Here is a 27,340-nt window from a genome sequence, read left to right as displayed (position 1 = left end):
TCTTCTACAAATCTCCAGTTTTCTGAAAATTAATTACTTGAAATACTTTTTTATTAAAGCTAATTTAAAGATTAATGGGAGAAAAATAAAAGGAAAATTTAATTTCTGTGGAAAATCAATAAAACTATTAAGTGTTTTAAAAATTATTCTGTGTATTGGTGTTTTGCCTGCAGGTATGGCTGTGCTCTGCATGTGCAGTACCTACAGAGGCCAGAAGAGGGTGTCAGATTGCCCTGGAACTGATGTTACAGAGTGTTGTCAGTCACCGTATGGTGCTGGGAATCAAGCTCCAGCTCTCTGGAAGAATAGCAGGTGCTTTAAACCACTGACCATCACTGTAGCCCACCAAACAATCACGTTTTAGGTAAAAAGGTGGGCAAAGTGCCTACTTCCTTCCAGCAGCAGCTGCCGCCTGGCCTACACGTTGTCCAGTCTGCTGGTTCTGACTTCAGTGTTACCGACTCAGCACTGATTAAACGAAGCTGCAGGGGCAGGGGCAGAGGTCTGCCACGAAGCCCCCAGTGTCCACAGAGCCTTAAAGCAACAAGAAAGTCCCCCAGACTTTCAAAACTCAAACTTTACCTCTGTTCTACGACAGAGAGTGGTGAGCATGGTGCTTTGAAAGAACAGAGGATGAAAACATTACATGCAGAATGCCCTCATATAAAATATACTGTTCAGGCTGAGGCAGCTTCATCACATTTAGACCCAGGGATTCAGTATGAAAATGGTCTCTCTGCCATCAGTTTTTCAGTTCACACAAAGGTGTTTGTTTTTTTTTAATCTATATATTCGTTTATATTTCTATTCCTTGAAATGGGATTTTGCTTTATACTTCAACCCAGAATTCAAGACCCTCCTTCCATGCCTCAGCCTCTTGAGTGATAAAACTACCCGCATGTACCCCTACACCCGATGCTTATCTATGTGTTTTCTAATGCATTCGTTTTCAGTATTTTGTAATTGTTTTATGTTCTTGATAGATCAACTCAATTTCAATTAGAAAAAAAAGTAAATATGGGTATACATACATACATACATACATACATGTAGATACATATATGTATACCTGCTATGTTAGCTGTTCTAATACACACACATCTTTCTGAGAAGTACTACTCAACGATGCCTATCCTATGTGAGCCAAGAGGGTAAATAAAAGAAGGTAACCATATTTTATCACTGAAAAACACACAACTATATTTTGCAAATGTCTCAAATTACATAATATTAGAGATAAATGTGCTTGAAAGCATTTGTGCTTAGTTTCTCCAAATTGTGATGGCAGCATTCACCCTATTACTTTAAGACGTATTTTCCTTTTTTCCTCCAACTCTAGCTGAGGTTGTACTGAGGATCTCTGAGGACCTTGAAGACCATGACCCTGAACACAGGCTCTACCCACTTATCAGGCTACTTTGAACCAATGCTGTATTCCGCAGGGCTGGTAACCTGTGGCAGAAGGGTTTAGCTATATGCAAGCACAGTCACTTGTTTATCTCCCAACATTAAAAAGAAATATCTCATCCTCACATCCAGAGTTCCCAATTTTCCTGAAATGTTTGGACACTTGGCACTATTGAAGTGAGCATGGCAAGGCTGGTGCTGGCTGAGTTCATAACTCAGGGTATGGTCATCCCTTGGCACTCAGCCAATACCCAGCATGTCTTCCTGGGCAACAAGACTAGCTAGCTTGCTCTGTCTCCCCGCAGAAAGTAACTGAGACACGGGTCTGAATGCTGGTCATAATACTTGGGCACTATTAAATTAACCTTTAATTCTCATTTGCTAAAAACGAGGTGAGGTTGAGATCTGGAAACATAAGGTAAAGAGAACCCAGTACACCCCACATTGACCTACATAAATGGCGACAGCCATTATTATCATCATAATAGGCATATAAGACACGCTACTGAAGAACTTCCATTGAAGCCAAAACAATTATGGAAGTCTATTTCAATTCCTCTAATTTAGACACAACTTTAGTTATTAGGGACTCATTAACCTTTTACTTCTGCCTGGCAGGAACCTGTAAGTGCCAGTTTACTGTGGGGAAAGAAACTGACACATGTTTGCAACTTCTGCTTCCTATTTAGTTCCGAAGAAAAGCAGCACCTTGTTCATCAGAAAAAGCTACACGTATGCCAACCGCTGTGCCCCACACCTAAAGGGTTTCTCATGTTAGCATAAATGAGAGCGAAGCTTTCACAGGTATATAAGGAGTTATTTTTACTGTGAGCAAAAATTAATTACTGCAATTACCATCACATTTTGACAAATGTATACCTGTAAGATATTTGTCTTTCATTAGGAAGGCTTTGAGGTTTGCAGTTTTCAGTAATTGATTGCACTGTGAGTAGTCTACTTAATTAGGGGACACTTACAGTTCAATTACAGATGCGAGTTACATGAAAGGGAAAGTGTGCCTGGCCATTTCTTCATGATCTTAATGTGTTCTTGATGAACTGTTGCCAGCAGAAAAATCTTGTCAATATATATTCATGATCTGAGCCAGAACAAACTATGTTAGAAGCTAAGGTCAATTATTTATATCATTCTGGCAAAACACCAATGCAGCAACCTACTCAGTCTTCAAGAGAGCGTGTGTGGCAAAATGTCCACAGGAAACTTGATGATAAATTTTCTTCAAATACAAACAGATGTGACTAGCACCTGGCTGAACACACTATATCCTGATATGGAACTATGCTGTAATAACAACTTCTTAAACGTTAGTTTTGGCTTCAGAATATATGTGAAAATTGGTATGGACAAAGGCCTTGCTCAGCTGACTGCTTTCCATGTACTAGTTATTGCAAAACCCGAAAAGAGTTGGTTCTGCTTTCACCCTCCTTAACTAACGTTCATGAACACCGGGGATGCCAGGCGGCTTGTCCCCACATAGCCGCACCGGACAGGAGGTGAAACAGAGTCTGGCGCTGGGCAGACTCTGAGCATGTTTAGCCACCATGCCAAGCTGGTAAGACACCACTGGCAGCATTTCAGTTGTCAAGGTAATGCTTAAAACAAGCGATCAAGAGGAATCAGCATTTTAACAGTCCTGAGTCACTTTACTATTAGGGTGAAATTGTTTTCCTTTTCATTACATCTAAACTTAAGTTATTCCTATGTTGCCCTAGGATGCAATGAAAAGAAATAAAGCCAAGTAGCAAACAGTGGGATATTTCTGGTTTTTGCTGGTTCTCAGTAGCCACAGTACTTATGTCCCATAAGGTTGCTACAAACGCCGTGTGAGTGGAGACTGAACAAATTAGCTGCTAGGAGAAACCTGGGTTAAGCTCCTAGGAGCCTCTAGTCACGGTATTTTTATCAGATAATCAATACATAACCTTGTTTAATGACAATATGCCTTATTAGACATGTATATAGGGAGACATACACAAATATCTGATTCTTTAATATAAACTCACGCTAATACAACTGCAGCTTTACTTGTAATTTGTAAATATGCTGATTTGCTGACATTCAACTCATGCCAACAGCATTAAAAAGGCAACTTAAAACAAGTGTAAATTTATCTAATGCACACATTTTCTGCACAGTCTATGAAACACTTGACAGCACTCCAGCCTGCTGCTCTAAGACTATTTTAAGTAACAGAAATCACAACTGAAACAAAATGATGCAAAAAAGCATTTCACCTCCTGTCCTATGTGGACAAGCTGCCTGGCATCCTTGGTGTTCGGGTACCTTAGTTAAGGAGAATGAAAGCAGAACCAACTTTTTTCAGGTTTTGTAATAATTAGTATGTGGAAAGCAGTCAGCTAAACAAGGCCTTTGTCCATACCAATTTTCACATACATTCTGAAGGGAAAATTAGCATTTAAGAAGTTGTTTTTATAGCATAGTTACATGTCACCAACTCACCAGAGGACATGGTTAAGGACACGGCAGCAGATCGTTGGCTTTGACTGCATTACTGGTCCTTCGTGAGGAGCACCCTATGGTGTGTCTGTGAAAGCTCTTTTAGAGAGGATTGACTAGGAGAGAAGACTCATGAGCAGCACATCCATGAGCCAGAGTCTTCAACTGAATTAAGAGAGGAAAAAAAAATAGGGAGAAAGCCTGCTAAGGGCCAGCATTCATTTCTTTCTGCTGCGTGGTCCACACAGAGTGAGGAGTCTCAGCCACACACTCCTGCAGCCACGAACGCCACCCGATCACTAGGGACCGGACCCTCAAACCAGGCACGGGAAATCTGTCCTCTCACGTTGCCTTTTGTCACAACAACGAGAAGTAGTTGTTAGTATGGGCAGAGCACTGTCCTGTTCAACTTCAAAAAGCTGGAAACGTGTGCATGGAAAAAGTTAATCACAAAACAACGTAAAACTAAAACGAACTCACATGTGCCATGTGGTTTATTATGAGAAATAAACTCACCGCGGTGAGTGCCGCCTTTGTCAAACCAGAGGTCTGCTGCCCATACAGCTCTGGCTGCTGCTGCTGTTTACATTTGCGATTTCAAATACGTTGACTGAGTAGTTTAAAAATAAGGCGAAATTTGGACTTACAGATAATTTAACAGAGCTAAGCTTTCTCGGCGGACACGATGTAAAATGATACTGTCGTGGGCATGCAGAAGCCACGTGCCTCCTCCGTACCTTCTAGCAACCTCCACTGCCCAACCCTCAAAATGTGTAAACCCTCCAGATGCAGGGAAATACTTGAAAAACTATACGTTATAACTACACGTATATTTAGTATTTTGAGTTGCGGTATCACTCCGGTTTGGGTTTTCCTGAAATAATATATCTTCCAATTGCAGCTAAAAGACCAATTTATTTGCAGCATAGAAATGTTGGTTTATTAGGTAAGCTACGTTCCACATGTCATTTGTCCAATTTTAATGAAGTTATTTTTAAATATAAATAATTATCACCACTTGGAATGAGTACAGTGTTTCTAGATGTGTGAGTGCCGTGACCTATGAAGTCAATCTCATCGGTCACAAAGGCCTGAACAGTGATTATGAGGTAAGGATGGCCACTTCCTGGCTCCCTGCACCGGGTGAAACTCCCACTTAGAGAGACTCCCTGTCTTTCTGGCATCTGTTCCATGCACACTTATCTTGCCAAGTTACAGAATGGGTGTTTTTGTCTATTATATTTACTGTTGTAGTTCTAGGGCCTGGGCCCACAGGAGGTGCTCAACAAGTAATTCTAAACAACAACAACAAACATCTCATGGCCTAAACATGTTATAAATGAAAAAGATACAATACTTAAAAGGGTCACATGTTCATAGAAATGACTGCTATCGATGTGTAGCTATTCCTTATGAATTCCCAAAGTGGGGCCAGTGAGACAGTTCATCGGGTAAAGGCACCTGCCACACCAACAGAGCAGATCTGATGATCTGAGTTCAAGCCCTCAGAACCCACGGAAAGCTGGAAGGACAGAACAGAGACCTGACTTGCTTGTCCTGTGACATTCACATACGCACCGTGGTGTGTTCACCCTTCACACACGCACACGCCCACGCACAGACACACACACCAATAAGAAAAAATTTTAAAGATCCGAAAGAGAAGAAAAGAGAGAACACGGTGCATATTTGGAGAGTAAAGGAAGGGAGAGAGGATACTGAGTGCTACTTTTAATTTAAAACTGGCTATTTGACAGACAGAAAGAAAGTCCCCCACCTCCATGTGTAAACTCTGTCTGTGTACCTCTGGACACTATGATCCAAGCTGCTCTTGTAGGGACTTATTTTTCACTGCATAGTCCTCGAAAGAATTTGAATTTTCCATGTATACAATTATTATTTTGAGTGGTGGCAGATGAAGCCTCTAAACCACTGTTTCCTGGAGTTGTAAAAGAGTAACCTCCTCCAGATGGGTAAATGCTGAGCCAGCCCTGAGGCGGGGCATGTAGCTATGAAAGAAAAAGCAGCCACCACTACTGGGTCAAAAGCAGTTCTGGATAGTTCATCCTTTCATGAATTCAAACGTTGCCTACAAGCCAATGCAAGGTCCTTTCAAAGAAATATATTAGCTAAAATTATCAAAATATGCTATATTTTCCTTGAATAAGGTGCAAAGCCTTCTGATATGCTTATAAAGCCCTCTTTCCACCTTTTTAGAACCTCAGTGTTCACTCTCAGAAAATAATTTTCAGCCTCATCTCCTGTTAGGACATTGGCTCTCACTCTGTGGGTTGTGAGCCCTTAGACCTGAGCCTTAGGTAAAGTTTGCCAGTCCTATCTCTGTGAGGCTCACTGCTCTGAGGCACACACCACTGGAAGAATTGAAAGCCCAGGAAAGGCACTGGCAGTGATACAGAGATCTCCAGTGGGAACTGGTGATGATGTTGCTTCAGGAAAGACCTCAGAGCCACGGCTTTGGATCAAGCCCCTCTCTGAGAAAAAGCTCACTTGGCAGCTGATGGGCAGCGGTGGGGAAGTGACCAGCCCCAGGACGAGACAGAGACTCCTCCCTCCATAATCAGGAAAAGAAATATAATCAACAGACACCACTCTTCAAACTTGGGAATCAGTTCCTGCTTTAGAAGGCTAAAATAAAATAGGCAAAGGCCTCCACTGAACTTCCCTAAAGAATATAGAAGGGGAAAAAATGTGATTTTCTTCATATGTTTTGCTCAACAGCTCATAAAAAGAGAGAGTTTTGAATCCAAATATTTTTCTAGGATAGTCATGACAAATAGAAATCACCTGGTCCAATAATAGTTGTAAGCTAGCTCTCCAACTGTGAGCCTAAGATAAGGTAGCACAGGTGCCATGGCACTGCAAACTGACTCCATTCTGATCACACACATCTGGTAGACACGTAAACCAGACGCTGGCCGGGAAGGTGGGAAAGGAGAGAAGGGAAAGCAAGACTTCAAAACCAGGGTGGCATGCACACCACGGAAGCACACCAATCCTTCCCTCAGAATGAGGACTTCTTAAAACACACCCCAAAGCATTAGATGCTCCCAAGTTAAAGACAACAGCTAAACCTGCAACAGGGAGGCTAAAAAAGTATCCCTCCTAAAAGGCCTTAATGTTAGAGAAACCTGAGAAAGTAATTTACTGCCATAATAACTTTGTTTTTTGTTTGTTTGTTTTGTTTTTCCCAACAGAATGGAGCTGGGTACAATTTCAGCTTGGTTAGATAGGTGATTGAAGACAACCTGGAAGGCAATGCCCAGCTCATTTCTTCAAGGAATCCATGGACTCACACAAGTACAGATTTGTATATGCACATGCAAGTAAATGAACATGGAATGCACACACAATTCAGAGGAGAAGCAGGGCCACTTCCACAGGCGAGCACAAACACGGCTATTGTGCCCAGGAGGGCTTCTGCAGATGGGTCTCCTCTGCAGAAAAGACATTCCAATGAACTCCCAATACAAAGGCAGTTTGCTCTGCACAAGGAGACCTTTGTCTGAGTCCCCCACAAGTGGCAGGGTCAATCTGAGCCGATCTTGACATTTCCATGGAACTTTTCCACAAATTTTTTTTCCAAGCCCAAGTCATTTCCCGAAACCTTTTTGAAATCCAAAGAAAACACTGTGTAGATAAAGTCTTTGCTAAGACCTATACCTAATACTATTCGCTAAATATATGAGTTCCACAGGACAGACTTCTAGACTTAATCCATAGCCTGAAAAATTGTAGAAAGTGGTAATAATATGCTGAGTTGATATTTAAGATAGTATTCATCTCTCCTTTCAGAATACAAAAATAAATAATTTTTTGTATTTTTAAGGGAAATCGTATTTTCACAGTTTTTTTTTCATAAAGTTGAGATCTTAAAAAATTAAAATAAAATTTGATGAGAGACTGCTCAATATTTACATAATCACAAGAGTTAAAGAATTCTTTCGCTTAAGTCTTGAAAGGCTTTCAAAGCTTTTTATGAAAGTTTATTTTGGAAATGTATTTTTTGTACTGAGTATCAGAAAATTATAAATATGAATTGAAAGGAAATAAAACTTTCCTTTTCTTCCTCAGCTCACTGTCAAAGTGGTTGAAGGAATTTAACATAGGCTATTGAGATGCCATTTTGACACAATTAATTATGAACTGTCAGATACTCATGTGACCTATTAGTGCATTTTTAGATTATACTGTAGCAATGCAATGGGAAGGGACACACTCAGAGACAACTTATAATAAAGACACTAGACGATTCCCCTTGCTTACAGTGGCAACGAGGACACAACAGGGGGCTGAAAACAGGGTGCAATGCCTTGGCTTCTAAGACCTCTATATTCGAGGAGGTCAAAGCCATTTAGATATAAGAAAAGCATTTACAACTCTGAGTCCATTGGAGGATGTATACCAAAAAGAGTAAATCAGTAATTTTCCGCGCACGTGTGTGTGTGTGTGTGTGTATACAACATAAGTGTATATATGTGTGTTTGTGCAAGTGTATATGTTCCCTAGTATGCTAAGTTGAAGTTTAGTTCTTTAGACTAAACTGCTACCTGCTATACATGTATATTCAAGGTAAATACATCTGAAAAACCAAAACCTCACTTATTTCAATCTCGTTGAAGCAAGGAGTATAAGTAGATTCACATAATTACTTTGAGTTTCCTGTCTTCACTCAGTGATGTAAAGTGATGGTACTTTATAGTATCCTACAGGATCTAGTAAGATGAAATGCCAGGTGTTGAATCTACAGGAAATTCATGCTTAGATGCTAATAATGAATGAACAAAGTTAGCTGCAAACAATTAGAATACTCACAACAGCTTGCCAATGCAACTTCATTTATCAACCTCCCTTTTTGTGCTTAAAAACCAAGAACTAGATTTAACACACTACACAGTCAAGTTTACATTAAGTTCTTTTCCACTGCCAAAAAAAAAAAAAAAAAAAAAAAAAAAAAAAAAAACCTGGGTGGTCTTGCTTGTTTTACTCACAACTGGCAGAGTCAAAAATCCAAGAATGGTTTAAAATCCACAGCTGCAAATGCAAGGCAGATGAAATACTGCAGCTAAACCCCAACCATTGTTTCTTTTTCCATAGCTTTCCACTCTAGCTAAAAGCTGATCACAGTGCCTAAGTTGCTAACAGTGCAGGGGTTCCAACTGGGATCTTTATCTACGCTTAAGTCTTTATGTGTCAACTCAGAACGCATGGGCTCTTGGAGCTTGTGCAGGCAATACATAAGAGTGGGGTGTGGAATGTGCGTGGGGGGTGCAGTAGTATTAAATGCCTCCAAAAAGGTAATCAGAACAACCCAGCTGGCAGCTGGAGCATGCTAGGGCCTTTTCCAAATACTGTGAGTAGACCTTACTACTCACATGGAAATCACCAGCCTGATGAAAAATAAATCACTCAGGTTTTAGTTACCAAATAAGTCCTAATATATTCTGTATGATCACAGTGACCTCCATTTGCCTTAACCTTGATTTCATTCAATGTCAAATTTAAGGGGATTGCTAAAGTGGCATAATAATATTCTGTGACCCATGACCAGTGTCCTAATTAGCATCTCTGTAACTGTGATAAAACACTAAGCAAACCCACTGGGGACAGTGGGGGTGGGGGGCTGTTTATTGGCTTTACATATCCATACCGAGGTCCATCATTGAAGAAAATCAGGGCAACGATCTTCGGACAGGAGCTGAAGAGAGACCACAGAGGGACACTTCTTTCTAGGCTGCGCAGACTGCTTTCTTATACAACCCTGCCCGCTCCCTGCCCCAGGGTGGCCCTGACCACAGTGGGCTGGGCCCTCTGGTATCAATTATTAATCAAGAAAACATCCCACAGACAGGGAGGCAGTTCCCTGACTAAGGGTCTCTCTTTCAGATGACTCTAGGCCGACTTACTAGCCTTCTTCTTGACCAATGCTGGCAGAGGCAATTAAATAGAGAATTACAAAGAGAAGAAGAAAAAAAAAAAGAAAAAGTAGAAAAACAAGACCCAGGCCTATTTCAGATTCCTCCATGGATAAGTCTGATGGCCTGAGTTCCATCCCTGTAAGGATGCAACTTCAATAGTGGAAGGAAAAGAACAGACGCCCACTGGGTAGTGGTGGTGGCGGCTGTGACACACGCCTTTAATCCCAGGAGACAGAGGCAAGCAGATGTCTGAGTTCAAGGCCAGCCTGAAACAGAACAAGTTTCAGATAAAGAAAAACTTAGAGACAATTGTGGTGGTACACACCTTTAATCCCAAACAATTAAGGTAAAGTTAGTTTGTAGGAGGAAGTAGCCATGTTCCAAAATAATGTATAATTGAGTGGCAAATAAAGTGACAAATCAGAGAAATATTTGACAGCATAGGATTATGGCCAATGTTGACAAGAAGAGAAAGGAAAGGGAAGCTACTTAAGGGAGAAGAACAGAGAATGAGGGAGATTGAAGAAGAAGCTAGACACAGGTGAAAACAGAACAAGCAGAGAGTGGGAAGGAGTCAGAAGATTAGAAAATATTGTCAAAGTCAGTCTGAGGCCAAGCAGAGCGAGAGAAAAGCTAGAATAAATAAGTTAGCTGGGATAGAGCTTTGAGCCAGAACAACCAACTTGAACCAGCCATACAGAGTTCAGAAACAGCTAGCAAAGGTTATTCAGCAGTAAGTCTCAGAGACTAACAGCATTCTAGGCCTAGGTTAGATTTACGGAGGCTAGAAGCGTCCAGGACTAGATCTAGGTTAGCAGATGGTGGCAGTAAGCTTTGGAGATGACAATTAAATTAGGGAAATAAAAGTTACATTTATAAGCATCCATCTCCAGGTGGAGAAGAAGCCAATAAAGGCTATATAACGAGTGGCTCCTATCTTTCTGTTTGTGAAGTGTCAGATGAAGAATTTGGTTTTAGAAACAAGAAAAAACAAAACAAAACAAAAGAACTAGTTTATCTGTTTAATAAAGACAAGTAGGGTAATAGGTTTACTTTCCAAAAAGTTTCTGGTAAATTATATTACATGCTGAATAAACAAAGAACATTTGCTAACAAGAAACAACAAAAGAGCCATTACTTCAGGGCAAAAACTAAACAGGACTCTTGACCTAAAGAGTTTTGTATTCTCTGGCCCAGTTACATTAATATGTTTTTCTTTTAGAAGTTAGCTGTATGAATCAGCTAAAAGGGTGAAATGTTAATATTAATGCCATTAAAGACTTTGAAAGGTTTACTGTTATTTGGTTAATGCATTGAAGCTTAAAACTTTAATATTAAATAGAAAACATATTTCACAATGCATATAGGCTTTGCCAGTATTTGAATAAAATGCCATTTTTGGTACTATAAGCAATTTCATAAGACATGTGTACTTACAATAGTATTTATTGTTCCTTTTTATCTCAATTTAAATATAACGTGATTAAAATGGACAAGCAAATAAGATAAGTATTGTTTAGTGTGTTTATTGTTGTCACAGTTTACTCCCTAAACAAAGCAGTAACTGGAATGAGTTTGGATTAGCTCCTCATTATATGCCAAGAACAAAATACCAACTCAGGATACAAAAGCACATTGAAGGACATTCTCACTGTACTCTGCAGAAGACAAGCATAGTTTTATGCTTCATATGGCTTTCCAAAAAAATCTGAAGTTTCATTTTTTAATGGGGAAAAGAGGACATAAACCCCTTGCAAAGGTCTCCACTACCTATTTTATAGGATGAAAATAACAGCACAAATATTGCTAGCATGACATAATATTGATTATATAGAACTGCAGGTAAAAATACTCCTGATGAGACCTGATAGGCTAGGGTCAGATAGTAGGAGTGGTCCTCTCCTATCCGTGGACTAGGGGAGGGAAAGAGGGGGTGAAGAGGGAGGGAGAGTGGGACCGACCGGGAAGAAATGAGGAAGGGGGCTACAGCCAGGATACAAAGTGGATAAGTTATAATTAATAATAATAATAAATATATAATAATAAATATAAATATATTACATGTAAAACATCAAAGAATCATCTAATTTTCATTTTGCAGAAAACTTTCTAAAACAATTAGCCCTTGCTTAGACCTTATAGCTTTTGACCCCAACAGGGTGGCTGATACCTAGCAGCAAATGAGTGAATTCCCATTGCTGACTTTATCAAGACTTTATCAACCTTTAATGGGGAAGTATTTTAAATTCATAAATAATTCAGAATTGGATATATTCTACTGCAAATTGATGTAAGGTAATAACACTGATCTCTTCCTATTATCAGCACATTATTCTAACTGGATACCCAAACAAGAATTAAATGGAACTATTTAGACAGGCAAAGCACATGCCACATGTATTATCTAACTATGAAACAAAACTTTGCTTTTAAATGGAAGAATATAGCAAATACTTTCTGCTTTCATTTTTTTTTTTATCATTAGGCTTTTGGTCCTTAAAAGAGAGAAAGACCATGAGTCAGGTAGCTCACAAATTTGAGGCAGAGGCAAAAAGTTCACTCAGTTAAGGTTCAAGTAAGGAGGCCTATGGTTGGGAGTCAAAGACTGGCCCAGAGCCAGCCTGGTGCCACATAACTTTACAGACTTCTCTCTAGTTATACCATACAAACAGGGTGGCATTTCTTTCTAGGAGGGACACATAAAGGGTCAGCAGGAGGCTAAGTTCTCCCTCCAAATAGACTCTTAACAAAGAGTTAGAAAGCACACAGTTGCCAGGCCCACGGCACCAAGAGAGATGCTAGTGAGAGGCAAATTCTCTAGAACCAAAGGACTAAAGGTTGGTACCCACTATGTGGTTCATATATCACCTACCTAGCTCATTACTATAGCCAGCGGGTCCTCAACTGTTTCTGTGTCAAAGTGCTGCTACTCATCTTCCTTGTACTCTATCTATGCATTTCAAGGCAGCAGGCATTCAGATTTGTCCAGGACTCTTACCAGTTGTACCCAGAACTCATCTACCAATGTCTGTCAAACTCCCTAGTCACAAGATACCCAAAAATACATTTCCTATTAGTCTTGAAAGTAAATGGTTTCATCATCACCACTTTAAAAGACACTACTATAAGGCTGATAACTTATTTAAATCTATAGTTTAATTAACTACTTGCTAAGGAACTACACTGTTTAATAAACTACTTTGTGACTCAATTCTATAGAACCATTAAATTTTTTTTAGAATTTTGTTTTTCCCTTCTTTCTTTCTTTCTTTCTTTCTTTCTTTCTTTCTTTCTTTCTTTCTTTCTTTCTTCCTCCCTCCCTCCCTCCCTCCCTCCCTCCCTCCCTCCCTTCCCTCCCTCCCTCCCTCCCTCCCTCCCTCCCTCCCTCCCTCCCTCCCTCCCTTCCCTCCCTCCCTCCCTCCTTCCTTCCTTTCTTCCTTCCTTTCCTTTTTCTTTCTATTGCTGTTCATTTGTGTTTTGTTTTGTTTCTTTGGACAGGGTCTCACTATGTAGCTATGCTATCTTGGAACAAACTCACTGCTTGCCTCAAATTGAACTCACAAAGATTTTCCTGCCTCTACCTACCAAGCGCTGGGATTAAGACATAGGCCACCACACCTGGCCTGTCTCTTCTTTTCAACTAGACACCTTTTCATTAAGTTCCACGTTGCCAAGTTTACCATGTCCCATACTGAAGCCTTTAATTCCCTCACTAAATTCCAACATTATAGAGCCTCCATCTTCAGTCAGCCAGCCAGACACCTAGGAAGCAAATAAAAATGTTCTTTTTCCAGCAATGCGTCAGGAATCCATATTCTAAACATCTTTTGAGTTCTCCCTCTTTGTTTTAACACATTCCCATCCTGGTTGGTTTTGTTACTGAAACTGCCTCAAATCTCCCATGACCAGATGTTTCTCTCTATAGCAGATTCTACACTCTTCTCTGCAACACCAACAGGAGCCCCCTATGCAAATGCTAGGTGTGAAATTCCTCAGCAAACAGCAGGAACCCAGCCACAGGAGCCTTCCCCATCCTCTGACCTCTAGTGTGAACCAAGCATTCTTATTTCCAGCAATGTGTGAGGTGTTGGGATGCCTCAGCCCATAACCTGGGGTTGTTCTTACCAGCCATCACTGGCTCCATCATACCAGCAACCACTAACCCAGAGCCTAGCAGAACAGGAGGCTGTAAGGGTGACTGAAATGGGTGCTTAGTCACATAGAAGAGACTCTAAGAGGAACACACACTACTGACAACTGCCTATGTATACACTCTAAATCAAAATGGTCTTTGTCCTTGCTACCTGTGTGCAAATAACGCTATCTCACACGGAAGGGCCTCCTGGTGTTTAATCAGAAAACAGGACTCGGAGGTGTTCCAAAGAGCACCAGATGTCACTCTGTCAATCTGGATGTCAACAGCGTTCCCTCCTCAATCTACACCCTATGTGCTATCACCCACAGCTACCACTCTTCATTACATGAAAGAACAATTGTGCACAAGCGGGGCTATTGATGCCTCAGCAGCGCTCTGCTTCACCAGCACTGTCCATCATCAGTAATGAACATGTATCGCGGTTTTTCATTTTCTTACACTGAGGCTCATGGTTGCCATGTTTAATACCTTCGCCTACAAGTCACCCCTGGGGTTCACCCAGCAGATGCTACATCACAAAAGCTCTGCAACAATCCTAAGAACTTTCAGTTTTTAAGATGCTACCTATGAAATGACATTTCAACTCAATCAAATGAGTGTAGCTGGAGTTATTGTAATTTAGACACAGAGGCAACAGGCAGAAGGGGCTCAGCTTAAATATAGATCACACCAGAGCTATTTGGATGGCTGATTTGGGCAGCTATCCAAATCAGAGCACTGTGTTGTAAGGAAACAAAGCAGAAATGTGATCAATAGAGGTCCTTCTGGTTTTATTTGCTTAATGAACGTTAAGAGGCTCCAGAGTTAGGTTTTTTTCTTAATGTTTTGTTTTAGATTTATTTATTTGGCGTGTATGAGTGTTTTGCCTGTGTGTGTGCACAGAAGTCTGTAGAGGGTGCTGGGTCTTCAGGAACTGAAACTACGCATGTGTACGCTGGGAAGTGAACTTGGGTCCTCTGCAAGAGTAACAAGTGCTCTCATCTGTGAGCCATCCAGACTCCAGAGCTTTATTCTTTAAATAAAATTCAGGTACTAATGTTCAGAATAGCTATTTACCATATGCAATCACAGAAGCAAAAGCCTTTTAATGAATTTGTGAAATATTTCAACTGCTACTTGGTAAAAATTAAAATAGAATTTTAACCCATAATTTCACAAGCTGACTTGTTCAGGGTAAACTGAAGACAGGTTGTCAGCCATTAACCTGCTCAGTGTCTCTACTGGATTTTTGGTGTACATTTCATGTCCCTTGTGTTGTTTCTCCCTCTATGTGTTTCTTTGTCTATGTAAATGTAAAATGAATTATACAAGGTAAACTATAAAAACTAAATATATATATATATATATATATATATATATATATATAATTCTATCAGACAAATGTAATGATTTTTTATTTTGAGACAGCTCTTGTGTAGCCCAAGGTAGCCTCCAGCTCAAAATGTAATTGATAAGAAACTTAACTTTTGTTTCTACCTCTTAAGAGCTGGGATTTCAGGAGTAGGCCAATCGTACCCAGCTTACATGGCCTGGGCTCTCATGCATGCCAGACAGCATTCTAATCACTGAGCTATAGCCACAGCCCACCCTTTATATTTTGATAAACTTTTCCTTACAAACAATTAAAACCTATTACAATTGAAAATACTCCTCTTTGGATCTACTTCATATCCTGAATATATTATGAAAAATTTAATATTTTAGAACATCTTTCCAAAGTTTTTAATTGATTGCATAATTATTCCTGATATAGATCTATAACTCAATTAAACTCATTTCTGAATGTCCACCCTTTCAAGAAATTTTGACTCCCAGATTTTTTTGATTGCTTGAAGTAACGAGTGTTACATGTTACCCACAAGACCGAAGTGTGGAACACCACATAACTCCTCGGTCAGCAGTGGACCACAAAAAAATTTCCAGCGCCATGTGGTCATAGAACAATGCTGTACTTGTGTTTGTGGTGACACTAGTGTACACAACCCTAAGATGCTGCCAGCTGTGCGAAAGCAGAGTGGTACAGACATTTGTCAGTGATCAAACGAGTCAGCAGTTCATGAGTCTCCCAGCTACAATTTTATCACTAGGTTATACTTCTTTTACATAAGAAGAAATATGCCACGTTAAACTTATACCAGTTTCTTGTATGAAGTATTTTCTGAGTGTTTTTTTTTTAATCTTATACTCATTTAATTCTGCTTTGTTTATCGTGGCTCTAAGAGAAATAGCTATCACTTAGGTGTATAGTAGGCTAAACCATCTAGGTTTGTGCAAGTGTGCTCCATCTTAGGCGTTTTCGTAATGACAAAACCCCCTCATAGTGACAGATTTCTTAGATCTTATCCTGTTAGGAGACACATGAATACACTTGTTATTACCCTAAGGCTTCAACGTCGTCCTATGGTCATTATTGAGAACAGTCTACTCACTATACTGAAGAACACCATTAATTTAGGATCAGTTGAACTATAGTATGTTCCAGAATGTTTTGTTTAAAAACAAAAAGCTTTTGAAAGAAATTCTAAAATTACATTGAGCTAACATACCTAGTTTATCAGAGAGACTGCCAGAAAGGCTATAGAGATATGGTAGCTTGTCAGTTCTTACTGGGAACGCAAGGTACTTCAAATATTTTAGGGGACATTTGGCAATATATTACAAAAGTGCATACTCATTTACCCTTTGATACTGCAATCCCTGTACAAAATTTTTTCCAAAGATAAAATAACTAAAACACTACAAAACATATGCCCAAACCACAACTCTACAATAGTGAGGCTGAAAACAAGTCTATGTCCATAAGCAGAGGGCTACATGAAAAAGCCAGGACACAGCCTCTGGATGGAGAATCCCACAGCCAGAAATAAGAATGGCTATTTTTATAAGTGACTAGGGAGGAACCTCTGACCCATCCCATTATGTGAAAAAAGAAAGGCTGGGAAAAGTGTAAGGACTTCGCTTGCATTTTCTAAGGGAAGCAATGCAATATATGTGTATATATGTGTATACACACTTACATTAAAAACAAAGAAAAACAGTAACTTTTGAGAGGAGGGTAATGAGATCAATCAACAGTTAAGGGCACTTGCCACCAACCCTGACAACCTGGGTTCAATTCCCAGAACTTGCACGGTAAAAGAAGAAAACATACTCCTGTAGTTTTTTCTCTGACCCATACACATTATGGAACACGGCATCCCTACCCCCAAATAAATGTAACAAAACCCAGTAATTTTTAAAAATTTAAGTGTAGAAGGAGAGAGCAAGGTGGTTGAGAGAGTGATAGAAAACGGGTTTCCCGATCGACAAAACTGTGTAAGCATAATGGAGCTTAAACTAACATAAAAATTGTACATTTAGCACATGTATTTTGATGAGCTTGGAATATCCATGGGCTTTTTTTTTTGAGTATATCTTGTTCTGTAGGTTTGAAGTTGGACTGTGTGGTTTTGGTTACTTACTGAAAGTGAAAAACCAGCCAGCAATGAGCACGTCCTGGATTCTTTAAAAACATCAATGATACTAAGGCTCTTCGGAAAAATGGCTGACTGCAGGTCCAAGAGCAAGAATTACAAAGCGTGACCTTGAAATACTGTATAGCAAGGAGACGGCCAGAGAGTATTAAGACTAATAGAAAAACTTAAGCATCAACAAAGAGTAAGTGCATCACTGGGTACCTTAATAGACAGATGTGCATTTCCTTTGGAGAACTATGCCTTAGTCAACACCTAAACCATAGTAGACTAGAGAAACAGTATTCTGCGGTCCTTACTGAACTGACAGATCTGTGACAGACTGCCACCACCCTGTTCTGTACCCTGAGAACTGCTGCAGAACTGATGATCTAAATTATCACTAAATAATATTTTTTAAAAAAGTATTTTTAAAAAAGGAAATACTTTTAAGTACAGGCATGTAATGGCTTGTAAAAGGGGGAAGAATGGTTTTCTACAGAATGTTACCATTTAAATAAAAATGAGAAAAAAATATTTTTTTTTACATAAATTACAATCTATTTTGTAAGATGCATATAGAAGAGATGCTTGCTTTAGCTGCTTTTTGAGTGGCTAGAAAGCAGTACATAAAGGGAAGTCTTACCATTAACTTTTTGTAGCATCCACATTTTAAAATAAATGAACCTATGACACACACACCTATACACACATTAAAAAAAAATCAAATAGAATAAAATTATAAAGAAAAGTGTAGGACTGGAGAGATAACACAATAGTTAAAAGCACTGGCTGATCTTCCAAAGGACCTATGTTCAATTCCCAGCGAACACATTGTTGTTTCCAACTGTCTGTAACTCCATTTCCAGTGGATCCAACACCCTCACACAGAAGTGCAAGCAGGCAGAACACCAATGCACTTAAAAATTAGTAAATCTCTGTTGGTCTCCTTGTGAAGTTCCCAAAGTGGGCCTAGGGGGTCCTGCAGAGACCAATACTCCAACCAAGGACCTTGCAAGGAGAAGACCTAGACCCCCTGCTCAGAGAAAGCCCATAGGCTGCTCAGTTTCCAAGTGGGTTTCCTAGTAAGGGGATCACGGACTGTCTCTGACATGCACTTAGTGGCTGGCTCTTTGTTCATCTCCTCCTGGGGGGGTGCATCCTTGCCAGACCACAGAGGAAGTTGATGCAGCCAGCCCTAATGAGACCAGATAGGCTAGGGTCAGCAAGAAGAGGAGAAGGTCCTCCCCTATCAGGGGACTAGGGAAAGGGCTTAGGGGGAGAAGAGAGAGGGAGGATAGGACTAGGAGGAGGTGAGGGAGGGGGCTACAGTGGGGTACAAAGTAAATAAATTAAAATAAATAAAAATTTTAAAAATAAGTCTGCTTTCCTCTCCCCAGGAACAAGGGCAGCCAACCTTGGATTCTTCCCTCTACACCATACACCCTCCCAATAAATCCCTTTTATGAGATTTGCTCCCTGGTGTGACACTCTCATCCAAAGAAGCTAAGAGGTAATACAGAGAAAAAAGGAAGAAGTAGAGCAGAGCAGAGGTTCCTGAGTTCCTTAGCTCAGCTGAGGAGACTTCCTCTCAGAGCTATGTGGTTGCTAGGCTCCCATGTGTCAGGATGCCCTGCTATTAGGACACTGTCCCACCAAAGAGTTGTGTGGTTCCCGGGGTCCTAAGTCCCAGGACACCCAGAGCAACACAGAGAAACTCTGTCTCCAAAACACAAAAGATACCAACCCCTCATATACATAAAAAAATAAAACAGAAAGAAAAAAAGAAAGTGTAGTTACATAAAGAAATGTTTTCATTATTAGAAACTGAGGCATTTATCAGTAAACTATCATCTGTGTGCACCTGAAAATATTTAAAAAGTAAATCTGGAAAAAAGGTTAAATATAAGCTTTGACTGTATGAAATTGTGTTACACAAATGTATCAACTTCTCACAAAGCAAGGGGGATACAAAGTGAATAAAGTGTAATTAATAAAAGTTAAAAAAAACACAAAGCAAAATCATCAGAAACAACAGAAACACTGGAGCCTACTTAAATATTGCACACATGGATCAAAGCCTGAAGCCTCTCTTTTTTTGCTAAAAAAGACAAGCATCACAGCCCAACCCAGAATAGGCCCCTGCTCCTGTAAACAGAAGAGAGGGGACAAGCAGAGAAACAAAAGGGCTGGAGAGACCTGAGGTAGCTCCAAGCTGAAACATCTCAACAAGCAACTCAAGGGATGAGGACACTGGCCAGTGGGTGGCCAAGAGACTTCCCCACCAGCTAGTTAGTCAGAGGACTCAGGTATAGCCTGCTAAGTAATGCCCCAGAATGGCCACAGGTACACGGGAAAGCACTTACTTTTTGCTCGCCTCACAGACATCTGTTATGTTAGAGAAAAGGTGATGCCTCTCTGTCTTAGTCATCGTGTCACTCAGTTCTTTAGAATCTTTAAACATCCGGATCAAGATCTCCAAGCTGTGTAAGTACGAATGCTCTGAGGATATGACTTCAAAGATTGCCTGGAAAAGCAATAAATAAATAAATAAATAAATAAATAAATAAATAAATAAATAAATAAATAGATGAGTGCATGGAGGAATGAATAGAGAAGTAGATAAATAAATAAACACTTTGTTAATTATTTCAACTGGATAATTAAATACAGCTTCCACTATTCTGTATAGGACTGGCATGGGAAGTACACCACCAAACTACTGTCTTTATAGAAGGCCTGTGTACCCAAACTGAGGACTGTTACAGCCTGTACATAAGCAAAAGCAACAGAGCCAGGATGACTTTCCATGGCATCCTGAGGTCGTGCCTTTGCCACAGGGTACAATCTATGGAAGGAAGTAGGGCATGTCATAAAAATCTCACTGTGACAGTAATTAACCTTAGGGGTCACCTCCTTCAGCCCTGCCTGCTTTCAAAGCACACTGCTTCAGGGACAATGAGAATTTATGATCATCTTCTCACAAACAGTCCCCTCACTCCCTTTTTGTGTTTGTTCTTTCTCTCCAGGTCTTAATATGACTAACTTGCCTTCGACAAGCAAATACTGTGTGGCATGACCTTCTGAGTACCCTTAGAAGGTTCTCAGCCACCACAGGAATTCTTTTATATAATTCAGACAACTGAAAATAATTCCATCTGTTCCACAAGCCACCCACTCCACACTCATCAGTGTCTCAAGAAGGAACAAAGCATCCTCGGCAGAGACCCTTGATGACAGACACAGAGATTTCTGATAACGATGAATGATGAAGTGCCAAGCCACATCTAGAGAGACACCAACGCCCTGTGTAAAGAATTCATCTACCTCTTCAACCAACTCAGAGTGAGATTCTCTACTAATGGGAATGCTAGAAAAATTTCTCCATGTCGGGGGTAGCGTGTAGGTGTAAACATTCTTACAAGCCTGGGTACCTTGACTTCTAGGTCCTGTTACCTTCAAGCCCTTGCCCTAGAGTACAGAGGATGAAGGCTGTGTGGGAGCAGGACAGGCATAGGTAGGTGCATTCCTAGCTGTTGGTGGCTGGGCTATATCTTGCACATCAGGTTAGCAGAGCTAGCCTGCTGTCCCTGCCCTTCTAAACATCTCTAAGGTTTTGGAGCCTTTGACCTTAAAGATGCTGGTCTAGCCTCTGCTAAGCTCCAAGGAAATAACTACATAACTATTTAAAAAAAATAAACAGTAAGAACTTCAAAAGTTAGCTCGTACCTTGTATAAGTCTATGCAATCAACATGACTGTCCTGAATAAATACAAAACAAACCAAAAAAGTTCTCCATTCCTGAACAGAAATAGCAGTGATAGGTGGTTGATATATTCTGTGCCTTAGAATGACTTCAAATATTTTCAACAACAAAGTTTTCTGCCATCACACCCAAAATAAAAGACAAAGAAGAGATACCCTAAACCATACAGAACAGATTACATGAAAAGGCAAGTGGTGGCTCCAGTGCAGAAAAGTTGCAGGAGTAATGGTTGACTATAACACCAAAGGGTGTTAGAGACTGCACAAAAGTAGAGGTGTGGCAGAGGAAGAGAAAAGAGTCAGCATGAGACTTAAGCTGTCCTGATAATTTGTATCGTGAATCTCAATAAACATTTTTAGCATTCAATAGAAAGAGGCAAAAAGTCAAATGCAGAAGATTTAAAAGGGGAATTTTTTATTCATTAGACTTCAGACTCTGGAGAAATTCCTGATTTTATAAACAAGGAGAGAAAAGTATCACTATTCCATAATATTAACAGAAAAGGAGAGCCTTGTTCTCTGACAGTCCTTGGTAAAACTGCTATAGGCCTTCAGAGACTGGAACACCACAAAGAGGCTTAAAACATGACCATGCCGTGGTGGCGTATGCCTTTAATCCCAGCACCCAGGAGACAGAGGCAGGTGGATCTCTGTGAGTTTGAGGGCCAGCCTGGTCTACAGAGCGAGTTTCAGGACAGCCAGGGCTACACAGCGAAAACTTGACTCAAAACCAAAATGAAAACCAAACCAAAACAAAATGCCTGTCATAGAAAAACCTCTAAATAGACTGTGTGAAAAATAAGTGGTCTAAAAAATAAGGTATATGGCATTCATGGTCTAAAAACATGGATTGGAGAATACACAGCAACTTGTAATTAAACTTCTCTCTGGGGAAAGAGAGAAAGGAATTGAATTAAAGAAAACAACAGATTTTGATGAAGTCCTATTTTCTTTGGAAAATGTGAAAAAAAAAAAAAACCGAAATGTGCTGCATCTGTTAATTTCACCTCTGGGTACCCTCAAGTGCTACGGCTACATTCTTTAACCTTTGTAAACCTGAAAATGTCCTTATTATGTACTCACATATTTTTTTCTTTAATCCATGCCTTTTGAGTAAGACAAGAATACCTGTGTTTCTGTGCTGAATTAATTTACTTGTATGTAAAAGCACATGCATAAATACATGCTAAGATGCATAAGATGAGGGAAAGCAACAGCTTCACAATGTCAGGAGGTGGTGGTACATGCCTTTGATCCCAGGACTTGGGAGACAAAAGCAGTGGATCTCTGTGAGTTCAAAACCAGCCTGGTCTATGTAGTAAGTTCCAGAACAACCAGGCAAGGGCTACATAGGAAGAATCTGTCTCAAGAGAGAGAGAGAGAGAGAGAGAGAGAGAGAGAGAGTAGAAAAAGAAAGGAAGGAAGAAAAGAAAGGAAGGAAAAAAGGAATAAAGAGTGAAAGAGAGAGCAAGAATATTAAAGTGTATTGGTTTAAATTTCAAATTATAAAGTCCTATTATCTGGCTGTTTTTTAAAGTCAACTTCATTTTTTGGTGCATTTCTTAACTTATACAAAATCTGCAGAGATATTCCATAAGTCCATGTATTCTTTTCCCAGTTTTTCCCAAGCAGTGTGCACCACATAATCGGGGCATACTGCATGGACTAGAATCCAATTCTGGCTTTTTCAGTCCCAGGATCTAATGTTTGTATTTCAACATATGTCTTCCACGTGCTTTGCTATTTAAATGAAAATGATGCGAAGACTTGTGTTGCTGTTGTTGTGGGGGCTAAGATATATGAAGCCTTATTCAAGGACAAAACTTGCTATGTTCATAGAAAGAAAGCAATAGTTTTCAAACACTGGACAAGTGCACAGAGGAGGTGAAGACAAAAACACATGCATGCAGACTTGCATCACTGAGCGTTAACCATACCTCTTGCCTCTTTCTTTCCTCCTGGCTCACTGTTTGAGACAGCCCATTTCTTTTCACCTAGAAGAAAAGGCAAAGCAGACCAGTTCATCTCACTGACTTCAACAGCTTGCTTTCAACATAAAGCATGCTCTTTAAAAATAAGCTAAAACAAACTATACAAAATGTGGAATTAGCATAGTTCAATATTAAAAAAAAAAACCCACAACACAATGCCATCGGTTCAAGGTTTTGTTTTAGTCTTTAGATCTGGCTATTTCCAGAATAGCTAATTACTTCCTCTCCATAAAAGAAAACAGATACAAAGTTTGGGGTTTTGTTTGTTGGTTTTTAGTTTTTGTTGAGACAGGGTTGCTCTGTGTAGCCTTCCCTGTCCTGGACTCACTTTTGTATGCCAGGCTGGCCTCAAACTCACAGAGATCCACCTGCCTCTGCCTCGCCGAGTGCTATAATGATTGATGGCTCTAAGAGTTAAATGTTCATGTTTACACGTAGGAACCATTTTATCCCTTAACCATGGGACTGTAAGCGTTCTTGGAGAGCTCTCCCACCACCTCCCCAAGCACCAGTGATCTCAGCAGACTTAAACATGACAAGCCAGGACATCAATCTTCCTGTTCTGTGAAAGCAGCAGTGTCTCCAAGACGCAAGAGCACCAGCATTGGACTTGTTATAAAGCTGTGGCGTCATCATTTGGGTCGCTGAAAGATTCATCTTTACTACACACCTATTTGACTGCTGTCAAGACACGACAAGGTTCAGTGTCTAAGCCTGAGAATGAAGGCAGCCCCTAAGCTCCAAAAAGCAGGGGCCTGGTTTTCTCCTGGTATACCTAACACTTCTGCCAACATAAGAGATATATTCCCAATTTTCAGTCAACGATTCATTTAACAGAAGAGGAACAGTCACACCCTAAGCACGAGGCTGCTGCAAGACAGAAGCATGTGCTTCTTTTGGGGAGGAAATCTACATCAATGAAACAGAAAGAACTGTTTTTAAATCTTTTGCTCTCTTACCTTCCCAAACCATTAAGAACTGTTTCTCTAGCCTCATCATTAAACTGACACCTACCTTTTCATCTTTAGCCTGAAAACCTAAGAGAACATGTCTGATAACTGTTACATCTTCAAATTTTAAAATGCACCCAAAGTAACATGAAAAATGTAACTATTTAATACCCTCTATCACCCATGGAGAACAAATTTCCTTAGCAGCTAGACAGTACATATTATTCTTTTCTCTTTTAAAAATCATATTTTTATGTCAATTTCCTATCAAAATTTCATAATGTAATATAAAAACTTGTGTTCAGGTCTCCTATTAACCACCATTGGAGTACTTGGAAACCAGAGATATTTTTCAAGTTTAATTTCTAAAATCCCCTCCAAGTATAAAGAAATTTTCCGAGAACATATAATCACCACAGATGTCATTAACAAGGTACACTCAAGACAGCATGATCACTAACATTCTGTGGGGTTTTCTGTTCGGTTGACTTTGTTCCGTTGTTGTTTTGTTTGTCAAGATAGGCTCTCACTATGTAGCTCTGGTTGCACGAAACTCACTATGTAGACCAGGCTGGCCTCAGACTCACAGAGATCCACCTGCCTCAGCCTCCCAGGTGCTGGGATTAAAGTTGTGAGCCACCACACTTGACAACGTCAACTTATTACTAACAATTTTAATTCATTAAGTATAAAAAGTAATTCTTTTATAATGATGTCTCCCACTAATGACACCTTTAACCAAGAAGATTCCACTGAAACCAGTATTTCAAACTTTCTCTTGTCATCCTGTCACTAGGGTCTTAGATTTACAACCCAGGACAAGAGGCCATGGAAAGGCTTGAGATGGGTAAGAGAAAGCTCTGTGTATCAAACAGACAAGAAAGTAGAAAAGCAGCCCTGTCATAATATCAGCTACAAATGTACTTTTAGAAGAATACTCAGAAGCTGGGGGTCTAGAAGATGAAACCTTAAAAGTATTCCTGGCCGTAATTCAAGATCTTCCCGAGGTCCCAGGGGAATGACACATTACTTATCATGAAGGCCAGTGGGGCATGATGCTCTCTGTGTAGTACTGCTGTAGAAACTGCAGACAGTCACACCATTGTCTTTACATTTGATAACCATTTAGAGAGAAATAGAGCAGAAGGAGCCCCAAATCAATAGTAAAATCAATAATCATTGATCACTAATTACACGCTAGGAACTGTGTTGAGCACTTTATATAGTTCCCCATTGGGCTCTCATAAAAATTCTGGAAACTTGATAGTGTTCACAGATGGTGTCAACTGAGGCTTGGAATCCAAAGGAACACAGCTAATAGGACCAAGGCCAGGATCCGGTCTATTCCTGTCCAACTGCAAGGCTTCAGTGTTAATGATTTATAGTGAGCCACAGTGACTCCTGCTCGCTGTAACTGGCACCCCATTTCAAGGGCTGGGACCTCACTAAGACTTCTTCTCCTGTCAGGTATGTACCAAAGTTCCCATGTGTCTCTTGGACCATGCCTATCACGGAACGTTCTTTATGAAACCAGCCTGACCTGAGGTCAACCTGTCAGCATGAACTCATGGGTAAAAAGGCGTTCATGTTTTCCTAAGACAGGAGACCAGCCAGAAGAATGAAACCCTTCAGAGCTGCATTTGGTGAGCCTGGGCAGGAACTTGGCAGGATTTCCTGCCTGACAAAGTCCTGGCGGATGGATGTGCAGGCAGGCACAGGGCCACAATCCCTGCAGGTGAGGTCACCAGCAAGCCTTGCCATACTGCTGGTTCTCTGTCCAATTGGAACTTACATCTGAAATGTTTCTAGGGAGCAAAATTAAATATCTACTTAGAGACCCACAGAGATGACAGCTGGAATTTCTGAGGGTTGAAGAGTACCTCATCCAATCAAGGGGAGAAAAGAAGAAGTTGCCCTATGGAGTGGGAAGACAAAATATTTTGAAGACGTTAAACTATTGCAAAGAACTATTACTTTTCTGTAATATTAATGCAATGAATGACAAAATGTTCCTTTTACCAAGTCATACATAAAAGCCAGTGGTGCCTCCAGACAAATGTGGTGACAAAAAAATAAAAAAGACTCCAGGAAGTGTTCTTGAATTATGACTAAGGAAACTGTATTGGAGCACAATCAGGGAGGCTGAAAGTTCACTCTGGTGAGTTATGACAAAGCAGTCCCTTTGTGGCTGTCAGCCAAGGTCACAGAGCCTGTCTTCCCCCTGCCCATCCTCCTGCATCAGTCACTAACACCATGGACAGGATGCCAGAGGAACCATTCTCTCTACCTGAGGGCACTTCCACAGTAGCACCCAGGGTGTCTGGCAACTGTCCGGAGACACTAGGTCATGAGCAGATAAGATGGCATGAGGAACTGAGGAGTGTGGAGAGATGAACAAGGAGCGAGTGCTCCACAAGGCCAGAGTGTTGGAAGGCAGACAGAGCCAGAGGACAGAGAGGACAGGAACATCATGCAGTAGGGACAGAAGAAGGGAGGAAGGCACAGTTCGAAGGAGGGGGGGAGAAAGACTGTATATAATATGTATATATTGAGAAAGTCTTTTTAACATAGGAATTCAAGATTCAAAACAGTAACCTTGTCAGGAAACTTAAGCCAAAATGACTAGAAGTCATTTTGCTTTCTGAAATTTGCAAGCTTTTGCTGGGAGAATCTAAAGAATAATCACCTTTATTCCATATCCTTAAGCGCAACCCTTGTTTCCATGTATAGAAAAGAAAAAGAAAATACCAGCCACTGAGACTATGAGTCCTAATTTTTCATCTAAAGTCAAAGAAAGTAAAATTGTTCAGCTTTCTTTTTATTTCTATTTTTAAATCTTATTTTAGCCTGCAAATCACAGTATCTTCTTTATTGGCTTTATTGTTGGTACTAATTGCTTTGAAAATGGGGTTTATCCATGTGGGCAGCTTCTTATTTCTTCTTTCCCAAAGCTGAACTTTCACACTCATTTGATGCTGAGCAAATAGCTTCCTAGTCCAGCTAAAGCCTCTTGGCAAGATGCAAGCATGGAAGCCCCCTTTGTCATTTCTTAAATATTCACTGCATCTCCAAAGACCCAGCTGGATATAAATGGGAACAAGCAGGTGGCTGGAGTAACTGCATGTGAACTTCCTTGCTTAATTAATTTTACTCCTCATCAATAAGTAGAATTTTGAAAGTATATTCATGAGACTTTAAGGACTGA

The 27,340-nt window shown here is 40.2% G+C and overlaps 1 protein-coding gene and 1 long non-coding RNA gene across 3 annotated transcripts in view; one reads left to right on the top strand and one right to left on the bottom strand.

Moving 5' to 3' along the window:
- Positions 1-27,340, bottom strand: part of Arhgef26 (Rho guanine nucleotide exchange factor 26) — a 106,875-nt gene that overhangs the window by 58,131 nt on the left and 21,404 nt on the right. For both annotated transcript variants that reach the window (XM_021658389.2, XM_021658390.2), the window contains exons 4-5: positions 23,132-23,188; positions 19,796-19,956 (exon numbers count right to left, since the gene is read on the bottom strand). In XM_021658389.2, the coding sequence (XP_021514064.1) occupies positions 19,796-19,956; positions 23,132-23,188 (218 nt within the window). The remainder of the gene's footprint in view (positions 1-19,795; positions 19,957-23,131; positions 23,189-27,340) is intronic.
- LOC132652478 (uncharacterized) lies at positions 25,470-26,220 on the top strand. Its single transcript, XR_009590117.1, has 3 exons — positions 25,470-25,602; positions 25,734-25,870; positions 25,945-26,220. It is a non-coding gene; the product is annotated as an uncharacterized LOC132652478 (long non-coding RNA).

The sequence above is a fragment of the Meriones unguiculatus genome, chromosome 2, assembly GCF_030254825.1.
Source record: "Meriones unguiculatus strain TT.TT164.6M chromosome 2, Bangor_MerUng_6.1, whole genome shotgun sequence".
Lineage (NCBI taxonomy): Eukaryota > Metazoa > Chordata > Mammalia > Rodentia > Muridae > Meriones > Meriones unguiculatus.
Note: the sequence above shows the minus strand (reverse complement) of the source record. Positions and strands in the feature narration are given on the sequence as shown.